The following is a 27,471-nucleotide window of genomic DNA, read 5'->3' as shown; positions in this document are numbered from 1 at the left end:
GCACCTGGGAAACCTGGTACTGCCACCATAGCACCCTGGGAGTGCTTCTGCTGGCTTTGCAGTGCAACCCAGGCACTGCGGCATTGCCCTGCACTATCCCTGGCCACCCAGGTGCCTCCGATGGCCCAGGAGACCCCCCGGGTGCCATTCTGCCCAGTTCATGTTTGTGTGGACCAGTACTGAGCGGCGTCCAGCAAGGGACTTTCTGGGGAGGCCAATAGATAGGGGGGGACTTTAAATAGGGGGTTATTCCTGCTAACGATATGGAGATTGACTTTAATTGGTGATTATTGGTTTCTCGCCACGTCTGGACATGATCTGCGTAATGCCAACGGAGCGGGCCAGTTATATCGGAAACTGATCGGGCCTGGTGCGGGAATCCTGATTTGGGCTCTCCCACTATCTACCAGGCCTGCCGGGTTCAATGTGGCCATTAACTCACAGGCTATGAATCTATGAGTTTATTTTTCCATAATTTACCTTTTCTGATACAACCATTAACCAGAATCAATCTCCGATTCACATGGTTGAAAATATAAAACTGCCAAACTTTATATATGTGTGTGTCTGGAAAACATATACCTCAAGGTTACAACTAAATGTTTCACTGTGACCAGGAGTGAGATTTCTATTTTAACTTAACAGGTTAACTAACTTTAAATATTCTACATTAAATAAAACCTTCAACAGTAAGGATGTTTTTGAACAGCTCCATTTGGTTCCTCTCAGAGATCTCAAGGTTTCTGGATAAAACATATAGCTGTTTAGCACAGGGCTAAATCGCTGGCTTTGAAAGCAGACCAAGGCAGGCCAGTAGCACGGTTCGATTCCCGTAACAGCCTCCCCGAACAGGCGCCAGAATGTGGCGACTAGGGGCTTTTCACAGTAACTTCATTTGAAGCCTACTTGTGACAATAAGCGACTTTCATTTCATTTCATCTCTTACAAGGCAATATTTTCAATATTTCTTAAGTGGGCAACCCACATTTTAAACTGAAAATATTTGTGTAACTCAATTCCTATGTTTAAACTGAGCCAAAATTCATACTTTTTCCACAAAGACATACGTGTACATAAACACCTGTATAGAACGTGTAACACACTTAAGCTTTTGACATTAAGAACGAGACAACAAAGGGTTAAAGTTCCCCATGCATGACAAATCTAAACAGGACTTCTCTCAGCAACTCTTTCTTTCAGCCATTCACTCAAAATCTTTTTAAAAAATCACCATCCTCCAATTCTGAGTGACCTCATCTAAAGTCTCCCCACCACCTATACATTTCAAGGGAATCATCCCCATCTTTAATTGTTCCTAGCTCCCGGACGCAAACCTGTGTGGGAGAGAGGAACAGGCCAATTTTTCTCGATTACCATGCCGCCCTACGTATCACCCATACCCATTCATGATACTATTGAGACAGGAGCTGATGTATTCTCAGGAGGGAAGAATACATGGCCGGAGGAGTGACATATCGGAGTGAAGGGGGATTCCTCTCTTCAACTATCTCCACCAGCGCTGGCAGATCTGTCCATTAGTTCTCTCCTGACATTCTCAGACATACACACATGGGGCGGGATTCTCTGTCAGTGGGATCTTCCGCTTTGCCTGCAGCGCACTCACGCCTGCGGATTTCCCGATGGCCTGGGGGTGGCCACAAAGGGAAACCCCATTGATCGGCTACCGGGAAGGAGGATCCCTCTCCCAGCGGAGTCATGCCGCACCAGAAAGCGGCAGGATGGAGTATCCCTCCCATTCAGTCTCAAACGGTCAAAACCTGTAGGAGCAGAATTCGGCCATTTGGCCCATCAAGTCTGCACCCCCATTCTGCAATGGCTGATCTCATCTTGTCCTTATCTCTACCGTCATGTCCAGTCTTGATAACCCTTCAACCCATTACCAATTAAAAATTTGTCTCACTCCTCTTTAATTTTACTCACTGTCCCTGCACCCACTGCGCTCTGGGTTAGCGAATTCCACAGATTCACAACCCTTTGGGAGAAGTAGTTTCCCCTCAACTCCGTTTTAAATTTGCTACCTCTTATTCTAAGACTACGACCTCTCATTCTAGATTGCCGCACAGGAGGAAGCCTCTGCTCCACGTTTACTTTATCCATACCTTTTATCATCTTGTATACCTCAATTTGATCTCTTCTCATTCTTCTAAACTTCAGAGAGTATAAACTGTTCAATCTCTCTTGATACGACAAACCCCTCATCTCTGGAATCAGCCGAGTGAACCTCCTCTGAACTGCCTCCAATGCCAGATCTCATTTATTTTTAAACTGCAACTACTTTGCAATAAAGGCTAGTTTGCCTTTTCAACCTTTTCTGTACCTGCGTTTTAACTTTCAGAGTTTCGTGGACAAGGACACCCAAAACCCTTTGAATTGAAACATTCTCTCACCTTTCATCTTTTAAAAAATATATTCTGCTTTTATATTATTCCTACCAAGCTAGATTTGGTCACACTGTCCAACATATCCCATCATCTGCCATCTTCTTACCCAATCACTGAATCCTTTACAGTTTCTTTGGTTTCTCCTCAAAGTTTGCGTTACGGTGCAACTTTGTATCAGCTTGAAACGCAGCTTTATTAGACTCATCTAAGTCTGATCAGTGTATGGGGTCTGCGTCACTGAGTAGTTTATTGTAAATGTGTCTGTGTATTTTCAGTCAGGACCTGAATTCCTGATTATCTCCGTCTGATCTCCTTTTATTCTCTTCCAGCCAAAAAGAGCGGCTGAGCAAAAGATCCTTGAGATCCAGTGACCTGCTGCGTTTCTTCAAGCATCCAATGGCAGAGACCAGGATTGCAGTACGGTCTGCAGAGTACATGGAAAATACACTGCGCCTCATCCAACACCATGTCCATCGAGTCCACAAACGCTCATTGAATGCATCAGGTCAGTTGGTGAACAAGTGAGGCAACCCTGGGGCAACATTAAAGTGTTTTGTTTTGCCCAGTTTCCTTACCTCATTACCACTGAGCTTTTTCTCAGATGGGTTGGTTTGAATATTGCTGTAACTTTGAGATGGATAACAAACCGAGCCATGTGACAATAAGTTACATTCAAAAAAGCAGCGTTTGCATGAGGATGGTGTGGATAGAGGTTAGGGTCAGGGCTGGGGCGGAGCAGCACACCGCTAACGATTGAATTCAGTATAACTGAATTGGGCGGCACGGTAGCTCAGTGGTTAGCACTGCTGCTTCACAGCGCCAGGGTCCCCGGTTCGATTCCCGGCTGGGTCACTGTCTGTGCGGAGTCTGCACGTTCTCCCTGTGTCTGTGTGGGTTTCCTCTGGGTGCTCCCACAATTCCGAAAGTCGTGCTTGTAAGGTGAATTGGACATTCTGAATTCCCCCTCAGTGTACTCGAATAGGCGCCGGAATGTGCCGACTGGGGGATTTTCACAGTAACTTCATTGCAGTGTAAGCCTACTTGTGACACTAATAAAGATTATTTTTATCACTGAGAGAGGCTGTACAGTCAAGCCTGAGTCAAGTTACACAATATTGTGTTGATCTTTTTCAGTTTAAGATATCTTAATATTTCAGGTTCCTGCCCTGATCCTTTGCTGTTAGCCGGTGCTGAATTCTGTCACATATCCTTTCAGCAGCAGGACAAGAGGGTTGATACTTGAGGGGAAGGCTGTGGCGTTGCGGTATTGTCGCTGGATTAGTCAGGGACCCGGGTTCAAATCTCACCATGGCAGATGGTGAAATTTGAATTCAATAAAGATTTTTGGAGTCTAATGATGACCATGAAACCATTGTCGATTGTCATAAAAACCCATCTGGTTCACTGAGGAAAGGAAATCTGTCTTCCTTACCTGGTCTGGTCAACATGTGACACAAGATCCACAGCAACATGGTTGACGCTTAAATGCAATCTCAAGTGACCTAGCAAACCACTCATTTCAAGAGCAATTAGGAATGAGTAATAAATGCTAGCTTAGCCAATGTTACCCACATCCCCTCAATTAATTTTTTAAAAATCCTTTGAGGGGCTTTTCCGATGATGTCAATTCCATATGTTCTCCAATTTGTAAACTAGGAACCAGAAGACTGTACACAGTCGTTGGAAAATACCCCAAGGTATTCCAAGAAGGCCTTGGTAGAATATAGGGAGCAAGGACAAAGATTTATATGGACTGCGACGTGCTACCCAAATATTCCAGGGCACAGCCAGACCCATTACTTAAAAAAGTAGAGACCAAACTCGAATAGTTAAGAGAGCCTTGGGATAATATGGCCAGTGCAGTTCGCAGAGTGGGCTGCACCAGTAGTCCCTGTCCTCAAACCCGACAAATCAGTCCACCTTTTCGGGAACTATAAACTAATGGTTAATATAGCTTCATATTTAACAAGAACAAGATCAAAGAAAAGTACAGCACAGGAACAGGCCCTTCGGCCCTCCAAGCCCGTGCCGACTATGCAGCACGATTAAACTAAAATTCTACACTTCCTGGGTCCGTATCCCTCTATTCCCATCCTATTCACGTATTTGTCAAGATGCCCCTTAAGGGCAGCACAGTAGCATTGTGGATAGCACAATTGCTTCACATTTCCAGGGTCCCAGGTTCGATTCCGGCTTGGGTCACTGCCTGTGCGGAGTCTGCACATCCTCCCCGTATGTGCGTGGGTTTACTCTGGATGCTCCCGTTTCCTCCCACATTCCAAAGATGTGCAGGTTAGGTGGATTGGCCATGATAAATTGCCCTTAAAAAAAAAAGATGCCCCTTAAATGTCACTATCATCCCTGCTTCCACCACCTCCTCCGACAGCAAGTTCCAGGCACCCACTACCCTCTGTGTAAAAACTTGCCTCGTACATCTCCTCTAAACCTTGCCCCTCGCACCTTATACCTATGCCCCCTAGTAATTGACCCCTCTACCCTGGAGAAAAGCCTCCGCCTATCCACTCTGTCTATGCCCCTCATAATTTTGTAGACCTCTATCAGGTCGCCCCTCAACCTCTGTTGTTCCAACCGCTCCTCATAGCTAATGCCCGCCATACCAGGCAACATCCTGGTAAATATCTTTTGCACCCTCTCTAAAGCCTCCACATCCTTCTGGTAGAGTGGCGACCAGAATTGAACACTATACTGCAAGTTCTCTAGAGGTTCTCTACAGCTGCAACATGACTTGCCAATTCTTATACTCAATGCCCCGGCTAATGAAGGCAAGCATGCCCTATGCCTTCTTGACTACCTTCTCCACCTGTGTTGCCCCTTTCAGTGACCTGTGGACTTGTACACCTAGATCTCTCTGCCTTTCAATACTCATGAGGGTTCTACCATTTCTGTATATTCCCTACCTGCATTAGACCTTCCAAAATGCATTACCTCACATTTGTCCGGATTAAACTCCATCTGCCATCTCTACACCCAAGTTTCCAAACAATCTAAATCCTGCTGTATCCTGACAGTCCTCATCGCTATCCACAATTCCACCTACCTTTGTGTCATCTGCGAACTTACTAATCAGACCAGTTACATTTTCCTCCAAATCATTTATATACACTACGAACAGCAAAGGTCCCAGCACTGATCCCTGTGGAACACTACTAGTCACAGCTCTCCAATTAGAAAACCACCCTTCCATTGCTACTCTCTGCCTTCTGTGCCCTAGCCAGTTCTGTATCCACCTTGCCAGCTCACCCCTGATCCTGTGTGACTTCACCTTTTGTACCAGTCTACCATGAGGGACTTTGTCAAAGGCCTTACTGAAGTCCATATGGACAACATTCACTGCCCTACCTGCATCAATCATCTTTGTGACATCTTCAAAAAACTCTATCAAGTTAATGAGACATAACCTCCCCTTCACAAAACCATGCTGCCTCTCACTAATATGTCCATTTGCTTCCAAATGGGAGTAGATCCTGTCTCGAAGAATTCTCTCCAGTAATTTCCCTACCACTGACATAAGGCTCACCGGCCTGTAGTTCCCTGGATTATCCTTGCTACCCTTCTTAAATAATGGAACAATATTGGCTATTCGCCAGTCCTCTGGGACATCACCTGAAGACAGTGAGGAACCGAAGATTTCTGTCAAGGCCTCAGCAACTTCCTCTCTCGCCTCCTTCAGTATTCTGGGGTACATCCCATCCGGCCCTGGGGACTTATCTACCTTAATATTTTTCAAGACGCCCAACGCCTCGTCTTTTTGGATCTCAATGTGACCCAGGCTATCTACGCACCCTTCTCCAGACTCAACATCCACCAATTCCTTCTGTTATACTGATGCAAAGTATTCATTTAGTACCTTGCTCATTTCCACTGGCTCCACACATAGATTCCCTTGCCTATCCTTCAGTGGGCCAACCCTTTCCCTGGCTACCCTCTTGCTTTTTATGTACGTGTAAAAAGCCTTGGGATTTTCCTTAACCCTATTTGCCAATGACCTTTCATGACCTCATCTAGTCCTCCTAACTCCTTGCTTAAGTTCCTTCCTACTTTCCTTATATTCCACACAGGCTTTGTCTGTTCCCAGCCTTCTAGCCCTGACAAATGCCTCCTTTTTCTTTTTGGCGAGGCCTACAATATCTCTCATTATCCAAGGTTCCCGAAATTTGCCGTATTTATCCTTCTGCCGCACAGGAACATGCCGGTCCTGAATTCCTTTCAACTGACATTTGAAAGTCTCACACATGTCAGATGTTGATTTACCCTCAAACATCCTCCCCCAATCTAGGTTCTTCAGTTCCCGCCTAATATTGTTATAATTAACCTTCCCCCAATTTAGCACATTCACCCTAGGACCACTCTTATCCTTGTCCACCAGCACTTTAGAACTTACTGAATTATGGTCACTGTTCCCGAAGTGCTCCCCTACTGAAACTTCTACCACCTGGCCGGGCACATTCCCCATAACCAGGTCCAGTACAGTCCCTTCCCTAGTTGGACTGTCTACATATTGTTTTAAGAAGCCCTCCTGGATGCTCCTTACAAACTCTGCCCCGTCCAGGCTCCTAGCACTAAGTGAGTCCCAGTCAATATTGGGGAAGTTGAAGTCTCCCATCACAACAACCCTGTTGTTTTTACTCATTTGCAAAATCTGTCTACCTATCTGCTCCTCTATCCCCCACTGGCTGTTGGGAGGTCTGTAGTAAACCCCCAACATTGTGACTGCACCCTTCTTATTCCTGATCTCTACCCATATAGCCTCGCTGCCCTCTGAGGTGTCCTCCTGTAGTACCGCTGTGATATTCTCCCTAAACAGTAGCCCAACTCCGCCACCCTTTTTACATCCCCCTCTATCCCGCCTGAAACATCTAAATCCTGGAACGTTTAGCTGCCAATCCTGTCCTTCCCTCAACCAGGTGTCTGTAAAGGCAACAACAACATAGTTCCAAGTACTAATCCAAGCTCTAAGTTCATCTGCCTTACCTGTTATACTTCTTGCATTAAGACATATGCACTTCAGGCCACCAGACCCGCTGTTTTCAGCAACATCTCCCTGTCTGCTCTTCCTCAGAGCCATACTGGCCCTATTCCCTAGTTCTCCCTCAATGCTTTCACCTTGTGACCTATTGCTCCGGTACCCACCGCCCGCCATACTCTTTTTAGATCAGCACCCCATTCCATGCTTACAATTATGCCAAACCGGAAGGGGGGAGGGGGTCAAACGTTCACCAAACTATATATGAGCTAGAACTAGACAAGTTGGTGATTTCCTTCTCTAATAACATCAGTGAAACCAGGTGGAAAAGGTCTGGAGTCACATGTAGGCTAGAACAGGTAAGGTTGGTGGATTTCCTTCTCTAAATGACGTCAGTGAAATTAGATAGGAAAAATGTTCATCATTAGATTTTTAATTCCAGATTTAAAAAAAAAAGAATTCTAATTTCTCTGTATGGCCGTGGTGGGATTTGAATTCAGGTGCCCAGATCTTGCGCTGGATCTCTGGATTGCTAGTCTACCACTGTGTCACCACCTCCTCTATAATAGGGCCACAAAGGTACCAACGGTAACTTCATAGAATCCCAACAGTGCAGAAGGCCCATTGAGTGCCTCAACCCTCCGAAAGAGCACCCCGCCAAGGCCCCTTCCCATCCTATCCCTGTACCCCCACCTAACCTACACATCTTTGGAGCCTAAAGGTACAATTTAGCATGGCCAATCCACCTAAACTGCATATCTTTGGACTGTGGGGGGAAATCGGAGCACCCAGAGGAAACCCACACAGACACGGGGAGAAAGTGGGAACTCCACACAGACAGTCACCTAAGCTGGACTTGAACCCTGGTCCCTGGCACTGTGAGGCAGCAGTGCTAACCACTGTGCCGCCCACCTGTATCTGTTGATGCTTCTGTTGTAACATAAAGCCAGATTGTTGTTTAACTGATGCAAATAGTGTGAATTTTTCAGTGATTGCAACTGATGAAGAGTGTATGTTTCCTGCAGATTTGTTATCACCGAGTGACCTGGACACCATTGCACACGTCACGGGCTGTCGAGCCATACGTCAGCCCCCAGTCTGTAAAGATGACTGTTGGTCAAATCGATACAGGACCTTCACCTCTGTCTGCAACAATAGGTAAGAATGGATGTTGCTGGTGACCATTATCCTGTCACCTTCAGTGATTAACTGCTAAACAAATTAGCCATTCATTAAATATTTCTACCTTCATCCTGATTAATATTTCTTTATGATAAACTGTGGTCTGTGAAATATGCAACCAATTCTTTTGAAGAATCCATTGAAGAAAACACAAACATGTTTTTCTAAATTAATGAAGTTAGTGTAGCTTAAAATTGTCAATATTCTATTTTCATATGATGTTTGGATGTGGATTCCAGACACAATGGGCCATAACCACCTGGCTCCCCTCGGAAGTGTTTGGGGGGGGGGGGGTCATTTCAAAGATACACTGGGGAATCCATCTCAGATGTTCTCTGGTAAGGGTTTGCCCAGCAATTGTCGAGAAATGCTAACTTGCCCTGGACAGTGCTGGGCTGAGAAGCAGTCAGCTAAGCAATTTAAATTGCTAATTTCAGATGGCTCTGCCATTTTTACCCTGATGGTTACTTAGAAAGGGTTAGAAAGATTTCTGACTTTAGAGTAACTAGTTAAAACACTATGAGTGAGCCTTGCATGGTATCCCCACCTTAGCCCTCGCAACTAAGCACCTCACCTGCTGTGGTATTCCCCACCCACACTGAATATCCTCCCCCCACCCCAACCCCTCGATCTGATCACCCCTCCCGAAATGACCAGGCCCAACCCACACACTGGCCTGGCTACCCCCTCCGACCATAATGTTGCCCACTCGACCTGAAAGAGACCTCCTACCTGACCCCCCCCCCCCACCCCCGACTTATCTTGCATCCCCCTTGATGTCCAACCACCTCATCTACCTGACGTCTAACCCCCCATGCACCCCCCCCCCAGATGTATGTATCCCCCATCATGTCCGGATCACCCCCCTTCCCATCCATGTCCGACTTGCTGTCCCCCCTCCATGTCCAGATCTCCATCCCACCCACCCCCACCCCCGATGTCCAGATCCCCTCCCACGTCTGGATTTTTCCCCCCCCTGCCCAGGTCCGGAAACCCCCCCCCCCATGTCGAGGTCCCCCATGTCCGGAACTCACCTGCTTTACGGCAGCTTGTGCTGTAAAAAGGGTGTGTGTCTTCATTTGCCCTACTCCTTTTCCCCTTTGCCGTGGTGTCAGGGAAGCACTTTGCTTCTTCAGTCTCATCCGGCCTGAAGTCAGGAAGGCCAGGCAAGTCAGGTGCTTTCCACTTTAAGCACAGATATGTGGCTATGGAGTGACAATCCGCCACTGATTGCCTCTCCAAAGACATGACGGACTAAAGAGAGTTGACCTGAGTCTTAAATAATGAACTAACGGCCGAATGGAGATAGAACGTGCCTAAAAATGAATCAATCACCCAAATAATTGAAGAATTAATTTTAAAATGAATACCGGGTGTAGTTCATAAATCGATTAAGTCCAAAGTAGATTCTATAATCAATATATTTCAACTGAGAATCTATAATGAATTCAGTGTACCTATGCTAGAACCCATAAGCGAATGAAATTAGACTGAAACTAACAACAATAACTATTTAGCACCTGTAATGTGATAAAACGTCCTAATGTGCTTCACGGGAATATTATGAGGTAAAATTAGGCTGTGCACCATTGACCATGCAACCAAAAACCTGGTCAAAGAGGTTGTTTTCAAGGAGCATCTTAAAGGGAAAGAGAGATAGAGACAGAGATACTTAGAGAGGGAATAACAGAGCTTGTGGAACTGCACCTGTAAATTTTAGGCTGCTGTTTGTTTATGTTTTTTACAAGGCCAAGTACAATTTCCCATCTTTTATCTCAGCTGAATCCTTAGTTGTCTTTCATCGACTGACATTCTTGGCCTCATTACTGTCATGATATGCAAACATGCAACCAATGAACACTCAGAATAGGACACAACGAATGGGCAGTCAGGACACTCAGTGGTGGCATCACACAAGGGGGCATGACATAAACACTATAAAAGGGATGAGGCACTCACACCCTGCCTCTTTCCACAGACAGACATCTAGGGAGTTAGACAGGGTTGATCAGCAGCATCACACTCCAGCACATGGCTTAGACCAAGCTGGTACAGTTAGACTGAGTTACTACAGTTAGATTAGCAGAGAGTCGAATTCATTTGAGAACTGTGTTAATTGTCCAATAAACACGTTGAACTCATTTCAGAGTCTGGAGCATCCTTTCGTTAAGACTGCATCAAGTAGCAGCCTGTGTTATCCGAAGCAGCATAACACAACAATTACCTCTTCTGATCTCAAGCGGGAGTTTAACATTTCCTCCATTAATGAAGCTGCTTTTACAAAGGTTGACTTGCATTTTTGGGCCAAGCAGTTATTGTTAACTTCCGCAGCTCTGAAGTCTGTTTAAAATGCAAATCTTTGCAAGCCAGCAATTCTATCCAAATGCCCAGAAGAGCCCGTCCAACACTTCTCATACACCCAAACAATAAATACCTGAAGATTGACATTCCTTTCTTCAAGTCAATTTAAAAAGAACATTTCCAATTAAGGGATCCCGTTGCGCTGGGAGTACCAAGGGAAAGGCCCAAAATAAATAGATTTTGTGCCGGGCTAATTGCAAGTCACCTGACCGCAATGCTTGGATCACGCCCTCACTGGGTGAATTGCACCCACCCTTTTTTGGATACTGTTCGGGGAGATGACTGTGTAATAGAAAGCAGGGGCAGCAAACATCAGGGCACCATGGTGGGCCTCTTCCACCAGAGGGGAGGTGGAAGAACGCCAGGGTTGGAATTGTCAGGGATTGAATTCCGTGGCCTGCAGTCTCCCCCAATGCCCGAACTTATAAGGGCAGGGCACCCATGGGCCTGATCCTGGATGGGCAACCTGCCACCTAGGTACCATGGCAGTGGCCCTGCCAGCCTGGCAGTGGCATCCTGTCAGTGCTAGTGTGGCAATGCCAAGATGTCCAGATGGTAATGCCAAGATACCTAGGTGGCAGCAGGAATGCCACGTTATCACCCTGCCCAGACCCGACCACCCAGCAGCCTCCAGTGGCCTGGGCGACCCCCTCAGGGTGCTGTTAAACCTGGTCCACGTGTGTATGGACCAGTGCTAAACACTGCCATGGCAAAGGCTGCCAGAGATGGGTGTTCAATCACGAGTGTTGGGAGACTCCAGCAAAGACATATATAAGTGAGCCTAACTACTCACTTGAATATGCAAATCTGGATCCTGCCCAGTGAGGGCGCGATCCAAGTCGCATCAACCCATGAGATCTCGAGAGGTGTCCGAGTATCGCAAATCCCGCGAGAGGCCTCTTACGAGATTTAACGACCTCGTTGAGTCCCGGGTCAAGTGCGACAAGACTGTACGATTGCGCCCACAGAGGTTAAGTGCAGGGAGGTTATGCTGGAACTGTATAAACTTTGGTGAGGCCACAGCTAGGCTATTGTGTGCGGTTCTTGAATCCACATTATCGTGGGATGTGATACCACTGGAAGGATTGCAGAGGAGATTTATGAGATGTTCCCTGGGCTGGAGTATTTTAGCTGTGAAGAGAAATTGGTAGACTGGGGTTGTTATCCTTTGAGCAGAGGGGACTGAAGGGGGACATGATTGAGATGTATAAAATTATGAACGGGATAGATAGATTCCCCAGGAAGAAACGTTTCCCTGTTGTGGAGGGGCATTGATTAAGGTAAGGGACAGGAGGTTTGGAGGGGATGTGAGGAAAACCTTTCATCCAGAGGGTGGTGGGAGTCTGGAACTCACTGCCTGTAAGGGTGGTGGAGGCAGAAACCCTAACAACATTTAAGAAGTATTTAGATGTGCACTTGCGATGCCAAGGCGTACAAGGCTATGGGCCAGTGCCATAGACCTCTATGGCTCTTTGACTTCCTCAACTGTGTCTATTGCAATCGTGTTTTTTTTTACATTCTCCCATACCTCCTGGAGATCACACACCAGCTAGTTTAATACAGTATTGATGTATTGTACCCATCCAGGCCCCTTCCTTAGCTTCTCCATTTATTGACAGGCATGCAATTCCGCACCTCTGAAGCCATCTGAGTAAATCTTCTATACCCTCTCCGAATCCTTCACATGCTTCCTGAATTGCTGTGCCCAGGACTGGACACACATGCGGAGAATCGTAAAGGCTGCCGTGGGACAGGCCGTGACCCACGGCAGCCTTCACGGCCACTTCCGGGGCTGATTCTCCCCCCCGGGCAGGGCTAGGACGGTCGTCAAGGCCGCACGTCAAGCGTCACGGCGGCCAACGCGGCCGATGACATCAGCCGCGCATGCGCAGGTTGGACAATGCCAACCCGCGCATGCGCAGTTGGCGTCTTTCTCCTCAGCCGCCCGGCAAGACGTGGCAGCTTGATCTTGCTGGGTGGCGGAGGGGAAAGAGTGCATCTGTTTTGGACGCTGGCCCGACGGTCGGTGGGCACCGATCGCGGGCCTGTCCCCTCCCGAGCACAGTCGTGGTGCTCCCGTGCCAATCGGGCCTCTAGATGCCCCAAATGGGCATCTGGCACCCGTTTCACGACGGCAGCGAGCAGGTGTGTTTGCTGCCGTGGTGAAACGGGCGTGAAGGGCTGGCCGCTCGGCCCATCGGCCTCGGAGAATCGCCGCTCGCCGTAAAAAACGGTGAGCGGCGATTCGTGGCGTGGGTCAGGTGTGGGGGGGGGAGAATAGCGGGAGAGCGTGAAAAATGTCGGGAGGCCCTCCCGCTATTCTCCCACCCGGCGTGGGAGGCGGAGAATCGCGCCCGGAAGGTTGGAGCTGGTTTCTCAAGAGCTAATGAGTTTTATTAATTCAAGCTGAGTTATATGTTTGGGTGTGATGCACTGGGGGAAACTAAGGACATTTTCATTTTCCGTATTTCAGGATGAAGCCTCGCCTCGGATCGTCTAACACAGCACTGACCCGATGGCTCCCAGCTCGCTATGAGGATGGAATTTCACTTCCACTGGGCTGGACTCCAGGCAGAAGAGAATCAGGATCCGTTTTGCCACTGGTAACGGTTCACACATCAAACACAAACAAATCCAATTCACTGTCAAGAACCCCACGATAGAATCACAGAATCCCTACAGTATAGAAAGAGACTATTTGGCCCATCGAGTCTGCACTGACCCTTTGAAAGAGCACCATACCTAGACCCCAGCCCCTACCCTATATCCGCAACCCCATCTCACCTTTTGAACAAGAAGGTGTGAATTCTCCATTGGCAGGATTCTCCATTCTGCCTGCAGCACACTCCTGCCTGTGGGTTTGCCGGTGGCATGGGGTGGCTACAATGTCAAATCACATTGGCCAGTGGTGGGAACGGAAAATCTCGCTGCCAGCAACAGCGAGCCGCCGAGAAACACACGGCTGGGGAGGTGGAAAATTCACCCGAAGGGACAATTTAGCATGACAAATCCATCTGCACATCTTTTGACTGTGAAAGGAAACCAGAGCATCCAAAGGAAATCCATGCAGACACAGAGAGAAAGTGCAAACTCCACACAGACAGTCACCCAAGGCTGGAATTGGACCCGGCTCCTTGGTGCTGTGAGGCAGCAGTGCTAACACTGAGGACAGGCAGTGAAAAGCATTAATACAGTGTCTTACGTGCAAATCCAGCCCAATCAGATAGGATGAAGCTCTCTTTTCATCTTTTAACATTTAGGGCTTGATTCGTCACGTGTTTCTCAGCGGTGCCCCATTTGCTGGCGGCTGGATTCTACCTTCCCGCCACTTGTCAATGGGATTTTCCATTGAAGCCTCCCCATGTTGCCAGGAATCCCACAGGCGGGGATGTGCCGCTAGCAGGAAAATAGAATCGAAGAATTACGGCTTCTTTTCCTGGGTTATCTTTGAATTGAATGAACCCAATTCCTAAAATGGATGCAAGCACGCAGCAGAAACTGCTCCTGGTGCAATGATAACTGTTCTGAAGGTTTGCGGCCTCACTTGGTAAGGCTGTAGTGCAGATTGGTGCAAGAAATGATCCACCAGTGAGACAGTATAAAAACAATCTTCATCTCTTATTGGGTGTCACTGGAGCTTCACTGTACTTTATAGTGTGATGGGATTTCCTAAATCTGTTACCTGTCGAGCGAGCGCACTCTTGGCATGAAATGTGCTTCAGGCTGCGAGCAGCCCCGGAACACGATTTCACACTGGCTGTCCAGTTAGTGGGAATGAAACGCGCACTGGGAAAGGCTCAGTGTTGCCGATGAGGGCTAAAAGGGGGAGGGCACAGAGAAAGGGGAGGGTTCAGGGGCTGGCACTTCTAATGTGCTCCCTCGGGGGGTGGGGGGGGGGGGGGGGGAGATAGCCGATGCAGAGATGTCTCCGAGAGCTACAGTCCTGTAAAAAATAAAGTGTGGTGGAAAAGCACTGCAAAGAATGTCCAGGCAGCCCATACAACACAAACATCAGACCCCAGACCCGTTTTCAAAATTTTAATTCAGCCCTGATAATTCACCTCGCCCTGGATCGAGGCTGCAATGAAAACACAAAGGCCGCCTGGCCACTCGGCCCGTCCGCCAACCGTAAGAGCAGTGGGTCACGTAAAATCGAGATCAGATGGCACCAGAATAGGCAAACGTGGCTGCCCGTCAGCGGGAACACTTCATTTTTGAATATAAATTTAGAGTATCAATTCTTTTTTTCCAACTGAAGGGCAATTTGGCGTGGCGAATTCACCTACCCCTGCACATCTTTGGAGTTCTGGGGATGAGACCCACGCAGACACGGTGAGAAGGTACAAACTCCACATGGACAATGACCCAGGGTTGGGATTGAACCCAGGTCCTCAGTGGCGTGAGGCAGCAGTGCTAACCACTGTGCCACCAATAGCAAGCGGCCTTCTGATGGCCACACACCTGCCGACTGAAATATTCAACCAGTGCGCGAGGACATTGGGGCACATGCTTGACATCTTTTCACGCAGTTCTATGTGCATCCAGGTTGGGCGCGTATTCGTCCAAGAAATGTAAACTTCTGGCCCTCCTTTAGTCAGTGCTTTCATTATTAACATGTCACAGGAGAGCAGGTGAGAGCATATCAAAGATGCTTCTAAATCTTTGTCTTGTAGTGAAGTAATGCGTGCTTTACACTTCTGCTGTAGGTTCGTGACGTGTCCAACAAAATCCTGAGAACATCCAATGAAGATATCGTCTCAGATACAGACATAAGCCATTTGTTTATGCAGTGGGGTCAGTGGATCGATCACGACATGAGTTTAAGTCCTTTTTCTGGCAGCCTCCAAACCTTCAATGATGGCATCGACTGTGAGAGAACGTGTGTTCAGAGAAGTCCTTGTTTCCCAATAAGGGTGAGACCTGCAATTCTGTTTCATTCGGATGTTGAGTTTTTGCTGTTGCGCCCAGGCCAAAATGAAAGAAATCCTGGGCCAACAATCTACCAAAATGCGATTGGGCAAAATGATCCCACAAACAAGAAATACACAAGTAATGAAATAGGGTTTTGAAGGTAATAATTTGAAGGATTATGTTCCTCAGAATAGAAAGATGAAATGGGCTATAATTTCCTTTTTGTGGATAAGGAGAAGGGTGCTAATTTACAGACATCTCCCCAAACACTAACACAGTCCCCCGTTCTATTGTGCTATTGAATCTTTTAGACCCTGAGCTGGCAGATGGGGTTCCAATTGGATCAGAATCCATTGGGAGGGGAGAACTGCACAGATCGGTAAAGATTTGTCAGTGGTAATTGGTGTCTGCCAGTGGCCTTTTGATATGGGGTCACATTGTCTTGTTTGCAGCTTAACAACCAAATAGGTGACATGCAGGCTTGGTTTCCTGTGTGAAACTGGCTCTTGGCTGACTAATATTACAGCCGAAGACTCAAAAATGTATTGGGGCCCTTACTTGCATGGATGAGATGGTCAAATGCCTGCTTCAGGTATGGACACTGTATACCAAGGCTGAGATTCTATATGCAGGGTGATGGGTGACAGACACCATGGAGACAAATTGGATTCTCCCACTGGCTAGAAGATTGGGGGAAACCACGCCTCCGCCAGCCGCAGTCACCATGGGTGAATTCTCATGCACCACTAGGAATAGTGGCCACTACTGGGACTGCAGCAGTCCCTAGTCCAGCCATGATGGAGCAGACCCAGAATGCAGAAGTGAGTTCAAGGCTCACCGAGGCCAACCAGGCTGACCCCGATGAAGTCGGGAGGGCACGGTTAATCATGAGAGCAGGGATGGCCTTTACTGCAATGAGTTGCAGGGTACCAGGTCAGGAAGGAATCCCTGTAGTAACCTACCCGGATCCTATTGAACAGCATTCCCAGGTGGCAAAGAATCCATCTGCTGGCAGGAATAGGCATTTAAGTAGCTATCAATAGACCACTTCAGGGCTTCAATTGGTCTAATAGGCCCAATAGGCCCAAATTACCTCCCGCTTGTAATAATTAACATCTTGTCACTATAGTTAGTTGAATTTTAGCACGAGAAAACCTGTTGCCGTGTACTCTCACGCACTGATTCCAGACAGAGGTTTACCTTCATACGCTGTGTTCTTTTAAAAAAATATATTCCAAACAGTCAAATATAAACAAAACATAACACCTCAAAATAATCATGTCACATGCAGTTTGTCAAATTTTCCCTCTTTTTCACCCACCACCATCCCCCCTCCCCAGTGGTGACAAACAAATCTTCGTACACGGACAGGAACAATCTCCACCGCTCACAAAAGGCTTCCTTGGGGATAAACAAGGTAGAAGCCTGTGCCAGCATAGCGGGCAATTCCCCCTTCGCCAACAATTGTTTCAACATCAAAGGATAAGTTGCCAACTCCACCAAAAACTGCATATGAAATTTAACTAGGAAGCCATCCTGCCCGGACACCTTCCCCAATTGCATCAACCCCATACACTCCAGTTGGGTAAGTTTACATTCACTAGAACGATCGCTGCCCCGCTAAAACCCCACTCACCATCACAAACCTGCCCCCTGGACCTGCACCTCCCTGGCCATCATAAATGCCATCATTTTACTGACTAGTACTGCAAACCCCCCTCGACTTATAACTAAACCCTGAGTGGAAAGTCTGTACCACCCATCCCTTCCTTAATCACATCTGACTCTTCACCCATAGATATATCTCCTGCAGGAAAACCATATCTGCCTTCAAACTCTTGAAGTGCGCGAACACCCAAGACCGATTAATCGGAACATTTAACCCCCGCACATTCCATGTTACAATCCTTGCAGGAGGTTTCTGACCTCCCCCTCTGCTAAGGTCCACCATCATCGTCTAACCCAAACTCCGCTCAACCATCCATCTATTTTAGAAGCTTTGGCGTCCATTTTAAACCTGCCAATCAATTTCTAGGCCAATAACTGCGAACATCTTTCAATCTAAATTTCTGTAATGTGTGTTAAACAATTGCAAGGGTGCAGCTGTGCATCTGAAAGGAATGTTCCATATGAAGATGGCATGGAACAGGATTTCTGGATCCAGCCATTACTCACCACCAATAAAACATGGCCAAGCTGGGCCCATCCAAAATGGCCACCTCTTCCATCTTCACCTAATCCCGGCCAAAAAAAATGCTCTGTGTTCTAATTCTAAACCAGTTTACAGCCTAACTAAAACTGCCACTAATCATTTTTATATTCCTCTTGTTATTGTTTGTAGAACTGGCTGTGGTTAATAATTTCTAAATGTGGTCTGAATCTTTTCTGACAGATACCCGCAAATGACACCAGGATCACTGATCGCAGCACATGTTTCCCTTTCATCCGATCGGCTCCTGCCTGTGGAAGCGGTGAACTGGGTTCTTTGTTCGGAGATTTTAACACCCGTCAGCAGATCAATGCCCTGACCTCTTTCCTTGATGTTAATGAAGTCTACGGCAGCACAGATTGTTTGGCCAACAAACTCAGGAACCTCACCAATGAGCTTGGCCTGTTAGCTGTCAATCATGTATTCTCTGACAATGGACGAGAATATTTACCATTTAACAACATTTCAAGCAACCTTTGCGGCAGAATGGAGGAAGGCTGTGTCACTGGTCAAAATTCAACTCCGTGCTTTCTAGGTGGTGAGTAAAGGCTGGATCCTGTCCCATGACATCTCCATATGGGGCATTCCTTTCATTTGCACAGCTGCACCCTTACAATTGTTTAACACACATTACAAGCATTTAGATTGAATAATGTTTGCAGATATTGGCCTAGAAATTGGTTTACAGGCTTAAAATGGATGACAAAGCTTCCAAAATATTGGTTGTGTGCACTTTTTGAACCAAAAGAGCACCAGGAGCCATATTAGCAATGGCAGAAAAAAAGGCACCAATTTCTACGCTATTGCCCCCAGAATGGTAGTTCTGCCAGTCTCTCATTATAACTCAATTTTCAACTGTATATCCTGTTTCTCAGGAAATCCTGTAGAATTTCAGGGCCACCTTGTAGCACTGCACTGTGAATTCTTCTAGTGGTCATGGGAAGAAGACTTCAACAAATCAATTAGCAGAACCAGGGGCGTATTGACTCATCAGATTTAATAATTAAATAAACTGACCCCTAGATCATCTGTATAAGGTAATTTTGAATTGTCCAATCATAGATATTACTTTCAGCTAAAGAAATTTCTTGTGGTATTCCATCTCAGTGAATGATTACTAAAGGGTTACTAAAAGAATAAAGGTAAATTCTGAAAGAGAACTAGCGTAAAATATAACAAAAACTGACAAAAGCTTTGAGAAGCACATAAAAGGGAAGAGAGTAGCTAAAGTGAATGTTGATCCCTTGGAGCAGTGTTCTTCAAACTTTTTTTCCGGGGACCCATTTTTACCAACCGGCCAACCTTTGGGACCCAATCCAGCCAACCTTCGCGACCCACGCCAGCCGACCTGCACGGCCCACCATTTTCTCTTACCTTGTTTGCTGCTGCCAAAAATGGAGGAAATGGTTTTGGGTCCCTGTGGCCCTCGTACATGCTCCTCCAATGGAACCTGTTGGATGAAGGTGAAGCCTTCCTGTGTCGGAAGTATGGAGTCTTCATACTCCAAAGTTCTGAATTTTTTTCCTGTAAAGTTTCATCAAATAAACCCCCGCCCCGAACTTGTAAAAAAAAATAAAAGATAAAATGAGTAAAATAAATGAAAAAAATGAATAAACCACCCCCCCCCGAACTTGTAAAACAAATAAAATGAATAAAATAAATGGAAAAAAAAATCAAATGAGTAAAATAAATGAATAAAAACCACTACAGAACATGTGAAACAAAAAGCTGCAACCCTTTTTTAAAAAAATAGTCACCGCACTGCGCATGCGTGCCCGATTATCGACTCACATGTCCAATGCGGCCGAATTATTTTTACATGTTCGCGGAATGTGCATGCATGCCGATCATCATGCGCGCCAGCGCAATGCGGCTGAATTTTTTTTAACATGGTCGCGGCCGCTTGCAGCCGGCGTTATGAAACACTGGCTGCTGCGCGGGGATTTGCACGATCGGGTGCGCCGCGGACAACGGATCCGCGACCCTCCCGACACCCGCCCGTGACCCACCTGCGGGTCGTGCCCCCGATTTTGAAGAACACTGCCTTGGAGAATGAGGCCAGGGAGTTAATAATGGGGATCACGGAAATGGAAGAGACATTAAATCAACATTTTGCCTTAGTTTCTATGTGGAAGACACTAGTACCATCCTAATAGGAACAGGTAGTATAGAGGTAATAGAAAGGGAGGAACTTAGAACAATCATCAGTAATACTAAACAAATTATTGAGATTGAAGGCAGGCAAGTCCCCAAGACCTGATGGCCTACATCCTAGGGTCTTAAAGAAAGTGGCAGCAGAGATAGTGGATCCGTTGGTTATAATATTCCAAAATTCCATGAACACCGGGAGAGGTTCCAGTAGATTGTAAAAATGCTGAAGTAATCCCTTTATGCAAAAAAGAAGGGAAGCAAAAAGTAAGAAACTATAGACCAGTTAGTTTGACATCTGCCATTAGGAAGTAGTCATTATTAAGGAAGTGATAACAGGACATTTAGAAAGTGAAAACACAATCCACCAGAGTCAGCATGGTTTTACAAAGGGTAAATCATGTTTGACTACTAGAGTTCTTCGAAGATGGAACAAGCCATGTGGATAATGGACATCCTGTAGATGTAGCATATCTGGACTTCCAGAAGGCATTTGATAAGGTGCTGCACAAAAGGTTAATACTCAAGGTGGGATCACATGGGATTAGGGTAATTTATTTGCTTGGAAAGAAGACTGGCTAGCCGACAGAAGGCAGAGATTTGGGATAAATTGACCTTTTTCTGGTTGGCAAGATGTAACCCGCGGGGTACCATCTGGTTCGGTCCTCGGGCCCCAATATTTACAATATATATGAATGACTTGGATGTAGGGATAGAAGGTACTTTAGTCAAATTTGCAGATGACACAAAAATAGGTGGGATAGTAAGTTGCAATGAGGAAATTATAAATTTACAAAAAGATATAGATAGGTTAGGTCGGTGGGCTAAAATCTGTTAGATGGAGTTTAATGTGGATAAGTGTGAAGTTATCCAATTTGGTCGGTAAAATGGAGAGTAACTTCAGAGTGCTTCAGTGCAGAGGAATCCGGATGTCCTCGTGCATGAATCACAGAAACCTAGTATGCATGTGCAGCAATAATAAGAAAGTCAAATGGAATTTTAGTCTTTGTAGCTAAAGGAATAGACTATAAAAGTTGGGAAGTGTTGCTGCATCTGGAGTACTCTCCAGTTTGGGTCCCCTTATTTGTGGATGTATGTAATTGGATGGGAGGCAGTTTAGAGGAGGTTCACTAGATTGATTCCACAGATGACAGGTTTGTTTTATGGAGAGAAATTGAACAGTTTAGACCCATACATTCTCGTGTTTAGAAGAAGGGTTATGGCGAACAGGCAAGAAAGTGATGCTGAGGCTGAGAGATGAGCCATGATTATGAATGGTGGAGTGGGCTTGAGTGGCTGAATTGCCTACTCCAGCTCCTAGTTCTTATGTATATTTGTATGTTCCTGATCCACGCCGAAGTAATCAACATTGCCAAGAAATTAAAAATAAGCTTCTAATTTAGCCATGAACCCACTCCTCCTGGAATGCGTAAACTCCGAACTTAATCCTTTCACTGGTGGGGCCTTTTCTGTGATGGGGTGGGGTTCCATGGTTCTAGGGGTGTGAAGAGGGAGTTCCATGTGGGAGAGGGGTCCATGGGGCCTCGTGTTCCTATTTTTACATCGTTAGATTGCAGTGCTCTTTCTACAGACTAAGCTGCTGGTGGGGCGGGCTCAATCAGGGCTCACCCCATCAGCATGATGTCATGGGGCCACTTCGTAACTTTTTTCTGAGACCCTAAAAATACGACGGAGGAAGCCCCCTTCGGGTCCAGCGGCTATGTCTTTCCCACTTGCTATTGCACACTACCTGAAAATAAGAAAATTACACCCTATGTGTTTGTCCTCCTTCATTAACAGTATGACAGTAATACTTATCAACACTTATCATGTTCACTACAGGTGATGTCCGTGTGAATGAACAGCTGGGCGTGTTAACATTCCATACAGTATTTCTCCGGGAACACAATCGCTTAGCGAGAGAGCTGAAGAGACTGAACCCTCACTGGAGTGGAGATACAACATACCTAGAAGCAAGAAAAATCCTGGGAGCCTTTCAACAGGTAGACAGAGAATGTGACTGGTAAAGTCGTGGTACTATGGCTGACTGACTACATTTCAAATCCATCATAGCAAGTTGGGAAACTGAATCTGAAGAAACCTTTCTGAATTTGTGGCTGATAGCAGATTTGGTTTCTTTTCCGACAAACATCCGGGGTTGGATTCTCTGACCAGCGATGCCGGAATGGCAATTGGGGGGGAGAATCAGATGTAATCGGAAAATTGAGGTCGGTGCTGGCCGTCCAATGGAGTGCCATGCTCCGGTGCCTTGAAGCATGAATGCATTCCACGCCTATGCCAACATGGGCAAGCAAAACGTGCAGTAGCACTCGTTAACATATCATTAATGGGCAACCTGGTAGTCTCCAGCCTCCATGATGCTCTGCGTCCGCCAGACGGAAGTGAAGTCATCGTGGTTCACTTGTGGTATTTTAAAAAGGGGACCGGGCACCTTGGATGCTGAGGGAAAGAGAGGCAGGCACCAGCCAGTGAAGCTGGAGAGCCGGCTGTCCAACAGGCCGAGGAGGAGGTGGGGAGGAGGCACCACATCAGGCCTTATGCATATTGGCAGCATCTGTCATTCGAGGACCTGCAGGACCCAGCGTGTTGCTGATATCTGCGGCTAGGCAGGCAGACCATGCGACATCTGTGCCAGATGATGGCACACTTGGAACTGTGGGGCTTTGGGGGAGGACACTTGCTTCCAGTGTCCGTCAGGGTGACAGTCACCCGGGACCTTTTGTCACGGGGATCGTACGGGTGCCGAGTGGGGACCTGTCAGGGATCTTGCAAACATCTGTTGACGGGTGCATCCACACTATCATGGATGCTCTATGTGCCCGGGTGGCGCAATATGTCAACTTCAGTAGGGACAGAGCCCACTGGGTTGCCTGGGCAGTGATATTCACCACCATCGCTGACATGCTCCAGGTCCAGGGGCTGTCCTCAATATGCGGTTCAGGTACCTGCACCGCTCTGCTGAGGGCCTCCTGTATAGCCCCAGGAGTTTCCCACATTGTGGTGGCCTGCTACATCCTCCACAACATCGCGCAGCAGAGGGATGACATGCTGGAGGAGAAGGAACGGCAGGCCTTGTCTGGCGAGGAGGTTGCCGAGAAAGGCCAGGATGGAAAGGACAGGGGGCACGGGCAGGCACAGGAGGCTGCATGGAGTGAATTGCACCAATTATCCCTGAGTCCATAAGGGTTTTGTGGTGACCCAGGGATTAAGGACGAGTGACATAGAATATCATAGAATATCATAGAATTTACAGTGCAGAAGGAGGCCATTCGGCCCATCGAGTCTGCACCGGCTCTTGGAAAGAGCATCCTACCCAAGGTCAACACCTCCACCCCATCACCCAGTAACCCCTCCCAACACTAAGGGCAATTTTGGACACTAAGGGCAATTTATCATGGCCAATCCACCTAACCTGCACATCTTTGGACTGTGGGAGGAAACCGGAGCACCCGGAGGAAACCCACGCACACACGGGGAGGATGTGCAGACTCTGCACAGACAGTGACCCAAGCCAGAACCGAACCTGGGACCCTGGAGCTGTGAAGCGATTGTGCTCTCCACAATGCTACCGTGCTGCGGTAAGAAATGAAATGAATAAGAAGATGAATAAGAAATGAATAAGAAATGAATTTCTTATGCCCCCTGAAGGCCGCCAGGCTGCCCTGTTGGATTTGCCCACACCCTTCTTGATAGGAGTATCCCTTGGTTGCTGGATAGTCGCTGAAAGTCAGACCTCTGCCCTTGCCTTCGACCTCCTATCCTGCAAAGCCATCGTCAAGATCTCCAATCAATCCTAAATCACTTTTGGGCTGGGATCTCTTGTTGATCATGGGCCTATGGTGGATCCATTATTGTCAGCTGCCACTGCCCCTTGTGATGCTGACGGAAATGTGGAGCTGCCAGCCTCTGATGGGCTGGCAGCCCATGGTGGGTATAACTGCTGCTCCTTGGTTTTTTGATCTTGGGTAAGGCTTTAGTGGCACGGAATATGGGCAGCCTTCCCCAAAGGAGGTGGCGTGGGGCTCGCACCGACAAGGCAACCAATAGCCACCTCTATTAATCATTATTTCAAAAATAATCTTTATTAGTGTCACAAGTAGGCTTACATTAACACTGCAATGAAGTCACTATGAAAAGCCCCTCGTCGCCACATTCCGGCGCCTGTTCGGATACACAGAGGGAGAATTCAGAATATCTAGTTCAACAAGCACGTTTTTCGGGACTTGTGGGAGGAAACCGGAGCACCCGGAGGAAACCTGCGCAGACTCGGGGAGAACATGCAGACTCCGCACAGACAGTGACCCAAGCTGGGAATCGAACCTGATCCCTGGCGCTGTGAAGTAACAGCGCTACCCACTGTGCTACCGTGCTGCCCATGAAAGCTTGCCCATGATCAGCATTACTGATACCATCCGTTTCTGCAGCTTAACTGAATTGAAAGTACATAGGAGCCTTTGTTTGAGCTTGTGGTGCCCTATCATTAGGCAGGTCTCAGAATTGCTAGTCCAATAACATTTGTTACTCTGCCACCACTCCATACTGTGATCATTGAAAGGAAAGGTGAAGAAATTAAGTTTGTTTTCTTGGGAAAAATAAACAGATTCAAGTTGATCTTGATGAAAAACATGAAAGGAATTGCAAAACTGGTCACAGATATTACTCATTATGCTGAAAGATTCAGTTCATAGGAAACACAAGTTAATACTCAAGAACCTGAGGGTACGAAGTGTAATCTGTGTGAAACATTTTGCACAGAGTTGGGAATTAAGATACCAGGAATGCAATTTAAAGAGGGCAGTGCTCTGGGGTCAGACAGTGGGGTCTTCCTGTTCTGGAGTCAGACAGTGGGTGTTGCTGTTCTGGAGTCAGACAGTGGGGTGTTGCTGTTCTGGAGTCAGACAGTGGGGTGTCTCTGTTCTGGAGTCAGACAGTGGGGTCTCCCTGTCTGGAGTCAGACAGTGGGGTGTTGCTGTTCTGGAGTCAGACAGTGGGGTCTCTCTGTTCTGGAGTCAGGCAGTGGGGTCTCCCTGTTCTGGAGTCAGACAGTGGTGTGTTGCTGTTCTTGAGTCAGACGGTGGGGTCTCTCTGTTCTGGAGTCCGACAGTGGGGTCTCCCTGTTCTGGAATCAACAGTGGGGTGTTGCTGTTCTGGAGTCAGACAGTGGGGTCTCTCTGTTCTGGAATCAGACAGTGGGGTGTTGCTGTTCTGGAGTCAGACAGTGGGGTGTTCCCGTTCTGGAGTCAGACAGTGGGGTCTCTCTGTTCTGGAGTCAGACAGTGGGATCTCCCTGTTCTGGAGTCAGACAGTGGGGTGTTCCCGTTCTGGAGTCAGACAGTGGGATCTCCCTGTTCTGGAGTCAGACAGTGGAGTGTTGCTGTTCTGGAGTCAGACAGTGGGGTCTTCCTGTTCTGAGGTCAGACAGTGGGGTGTTGCTGTTCTGGAGTCAGACAGTGGGGTGTTCCTGTTCTGGAGTCAGACAGTGGGATGTTCCTGTTCTGGAGTCAGGCAGTGGGCTGTTGCTGTTCTGGAGTCAGACAGTGGGGTGTTGCTGTTCTGGAGTTAAACAGTGGGGTGTTCCTGTTCTGGAGTCAGACAGTGGGATCTCCCTGTTTATGGGTCAGAGAATGGGATCTCCCTGTTTGTGAGCCCTTCAGTGGGGTGTTCCTGTTCTGGAGTCAGACAGTGGGGTGTTGCTGTTCTGGAGTCAGACAGTGGGGTCTTCCTGTTCTGAGGTCAGACAGTGGGGTGTTGCTGTTCTGGAGTCAGACAGTGGGGTCTCCCTGTTCTGGAGTCAGACAGTGGGGTGTTCCTGTTCTGGAGTCAGACAGTGGGGTCTCCCTGTTCTGGAGTCAGACAGTGGGGTGTTCCTGTTCTGGAGTCAGACAGTGGGGTGTTGCTGTTCTGGAGTCAGACAGTGGGGTGTTCCTGTTCTGGAGTCAGATAGTGGGGTGTTGCTGTTCTGGAGTCAGATAGTGGGGTCTCCCTGTTCTGGAGTCAGACAGTGGGGTGTTCCTGTTCTGGAGTCAGACAGTGGGGTGTTGCTGTTCTGGAGTCAGACAGTGGGGTGTTCCTGTTCTGGAGTCAGACAATGGGGTCTCCATGTTCTGGAGTCAGATAGTGGGGTGTTCCTGTTCTGGAGTCAGACAGTGGGGTGTTCCTGTTCTGGAGTCAGATAGTGGGGTGTTCCTGTTCTGGAGTCAGACAGTGGGGTGTTCCTGTTCTGGAGTCAGACAGTGGAGTGTTCCTGTTCTGGAGTCAGACAATGGGATCTCCCTGTTTACGGGTCAGAGAATGGGATCTCCCTGTTTGTGAGTCCTTCAGTGGGGTGTTCCTGTTCTGGAGTCAGAGTGTCTAGGTTATGTTCAGGTGATATTTTCATGCTGTTGTAAAGGTTTAGACCCATTGATTGGACCTTCTGAACCTGATTCATAGATGTTCACAGAATTTACAGTGCAGAAGGCGGCCATTCGGCCCATCAAGTCTGCACCGCCCCTTACAAAGAGCACCCCACTGAAGCCCACAAATCCTTATTCCCATAACCCATTAACCCCCACTTAACATTTTTTGGACACTAAGGGCAATTTAGCATGGGCAATCCACCTGCACATCTTTGGACTGTGGGAGGAAACCGGAGCACCCGGAGAAAACCCACGCAGACACGGGGAAAACATGCAGACTCCGCACAGACAGTGACCCAGCCGGGAATCGAACCTGGGACCCTGGAGCTGTGAAGCCACAGTGCTAAACACTATGCTACTGTGATTATTACGTCCAAACCTCCTTTACTGGGCCACGGTTCCAGGGTGAAAGGGCCACACTCACTCCCAAACCCCAGCAGTGATAGAAACCTTCAATCTGTCTGTGCCACACCTGGAAGCACTGTGCAGAGCTGAACGGGTCATTTACTAAAACAAAACTTAGTGATGCCTTTCATGTCTATTGCACTTTGTTCAAACTGCACTGAATGATAATTTTTCTCACTGCCACAGATAATAAACCACAGAGACTATGTTCCACTGGTAATTGGGCCGGCGGCAATGGAGAAATATCTCCCAGCTTACGAAGGCTACGATGAATCTGTAGATCCCAGTATTGCCAATGTTTTCTCGACAGCAGTTTTCCGTTTTGGACATCTCAGCATTCAGCCAAAGCTGTTCCGCTTGGATGAAAACTACCGGGAACACCCTCAATTCAAAAACATTGACCTGCACCAGACTTTCTTCAGTCCCTGGAGACTGATCAGGGAAGGTAGG

At 47.4% G+C, this 27,471-nt stretch overlaps 1 protein-coding gene across 1 annotated transcript in view; it reads left to right on the top strand.

Annotated features, from left to right (window-relative positions):
- Positions 1-27,471, top strand: part of LOC119974770 (eosinophil peroxidase-like) — a 62,221-nt gene that overhangs the window by 13,700 nt on the left and 21,050 nt on the right. Inside the window, exons 4-10 of the mRNA XM_038813986.1 lie at positions 2,732-2,907; positions 8,412-8,544; positions 13,403-13,532; positions 15,636-15,842; positions 18,233-18,587; positions 22,040-22,200; positions 27,208-27,466. Of these exons, the coding sequence (XP_038669914.1) occupies positions 2,732-2,907; positions 8,412-8,544; positions 13,403-13,532; positions 15,636-15,842; positions 18,233-18,587; positions 22,040-22,200; positions 27,208-27,466 (1,421 nt within the window). The remainder of the gene's footprint in view (positions 1-2,731; positions 2,908-8,411; positions 8,545-13,402; positions 13,533-15,635; positions 15,843-18,232; positions 18,588-22,039; positions 22,201-27,207; positions 27,467-27,471) is intronic.

The sequence above is a fragment of the Scyliorhinus canicula genome, chromosome 12, assembly GCF_902713615.1.
Source record: "Scyliorhinus canicula chromosome 12, sScyCan1.1, whole genome shotgun sequence".
Lineage (NCBI taxonomy): Eukaryota > Metazoa > Chordata > Chondrichthyes > Carcharhiniformes > Scyliorhinidae > Scyliorhinus > Scyliorhinus canicula.
This window is presented reverse-complemented; position numbering and strand designations above follow the sequence as displayed.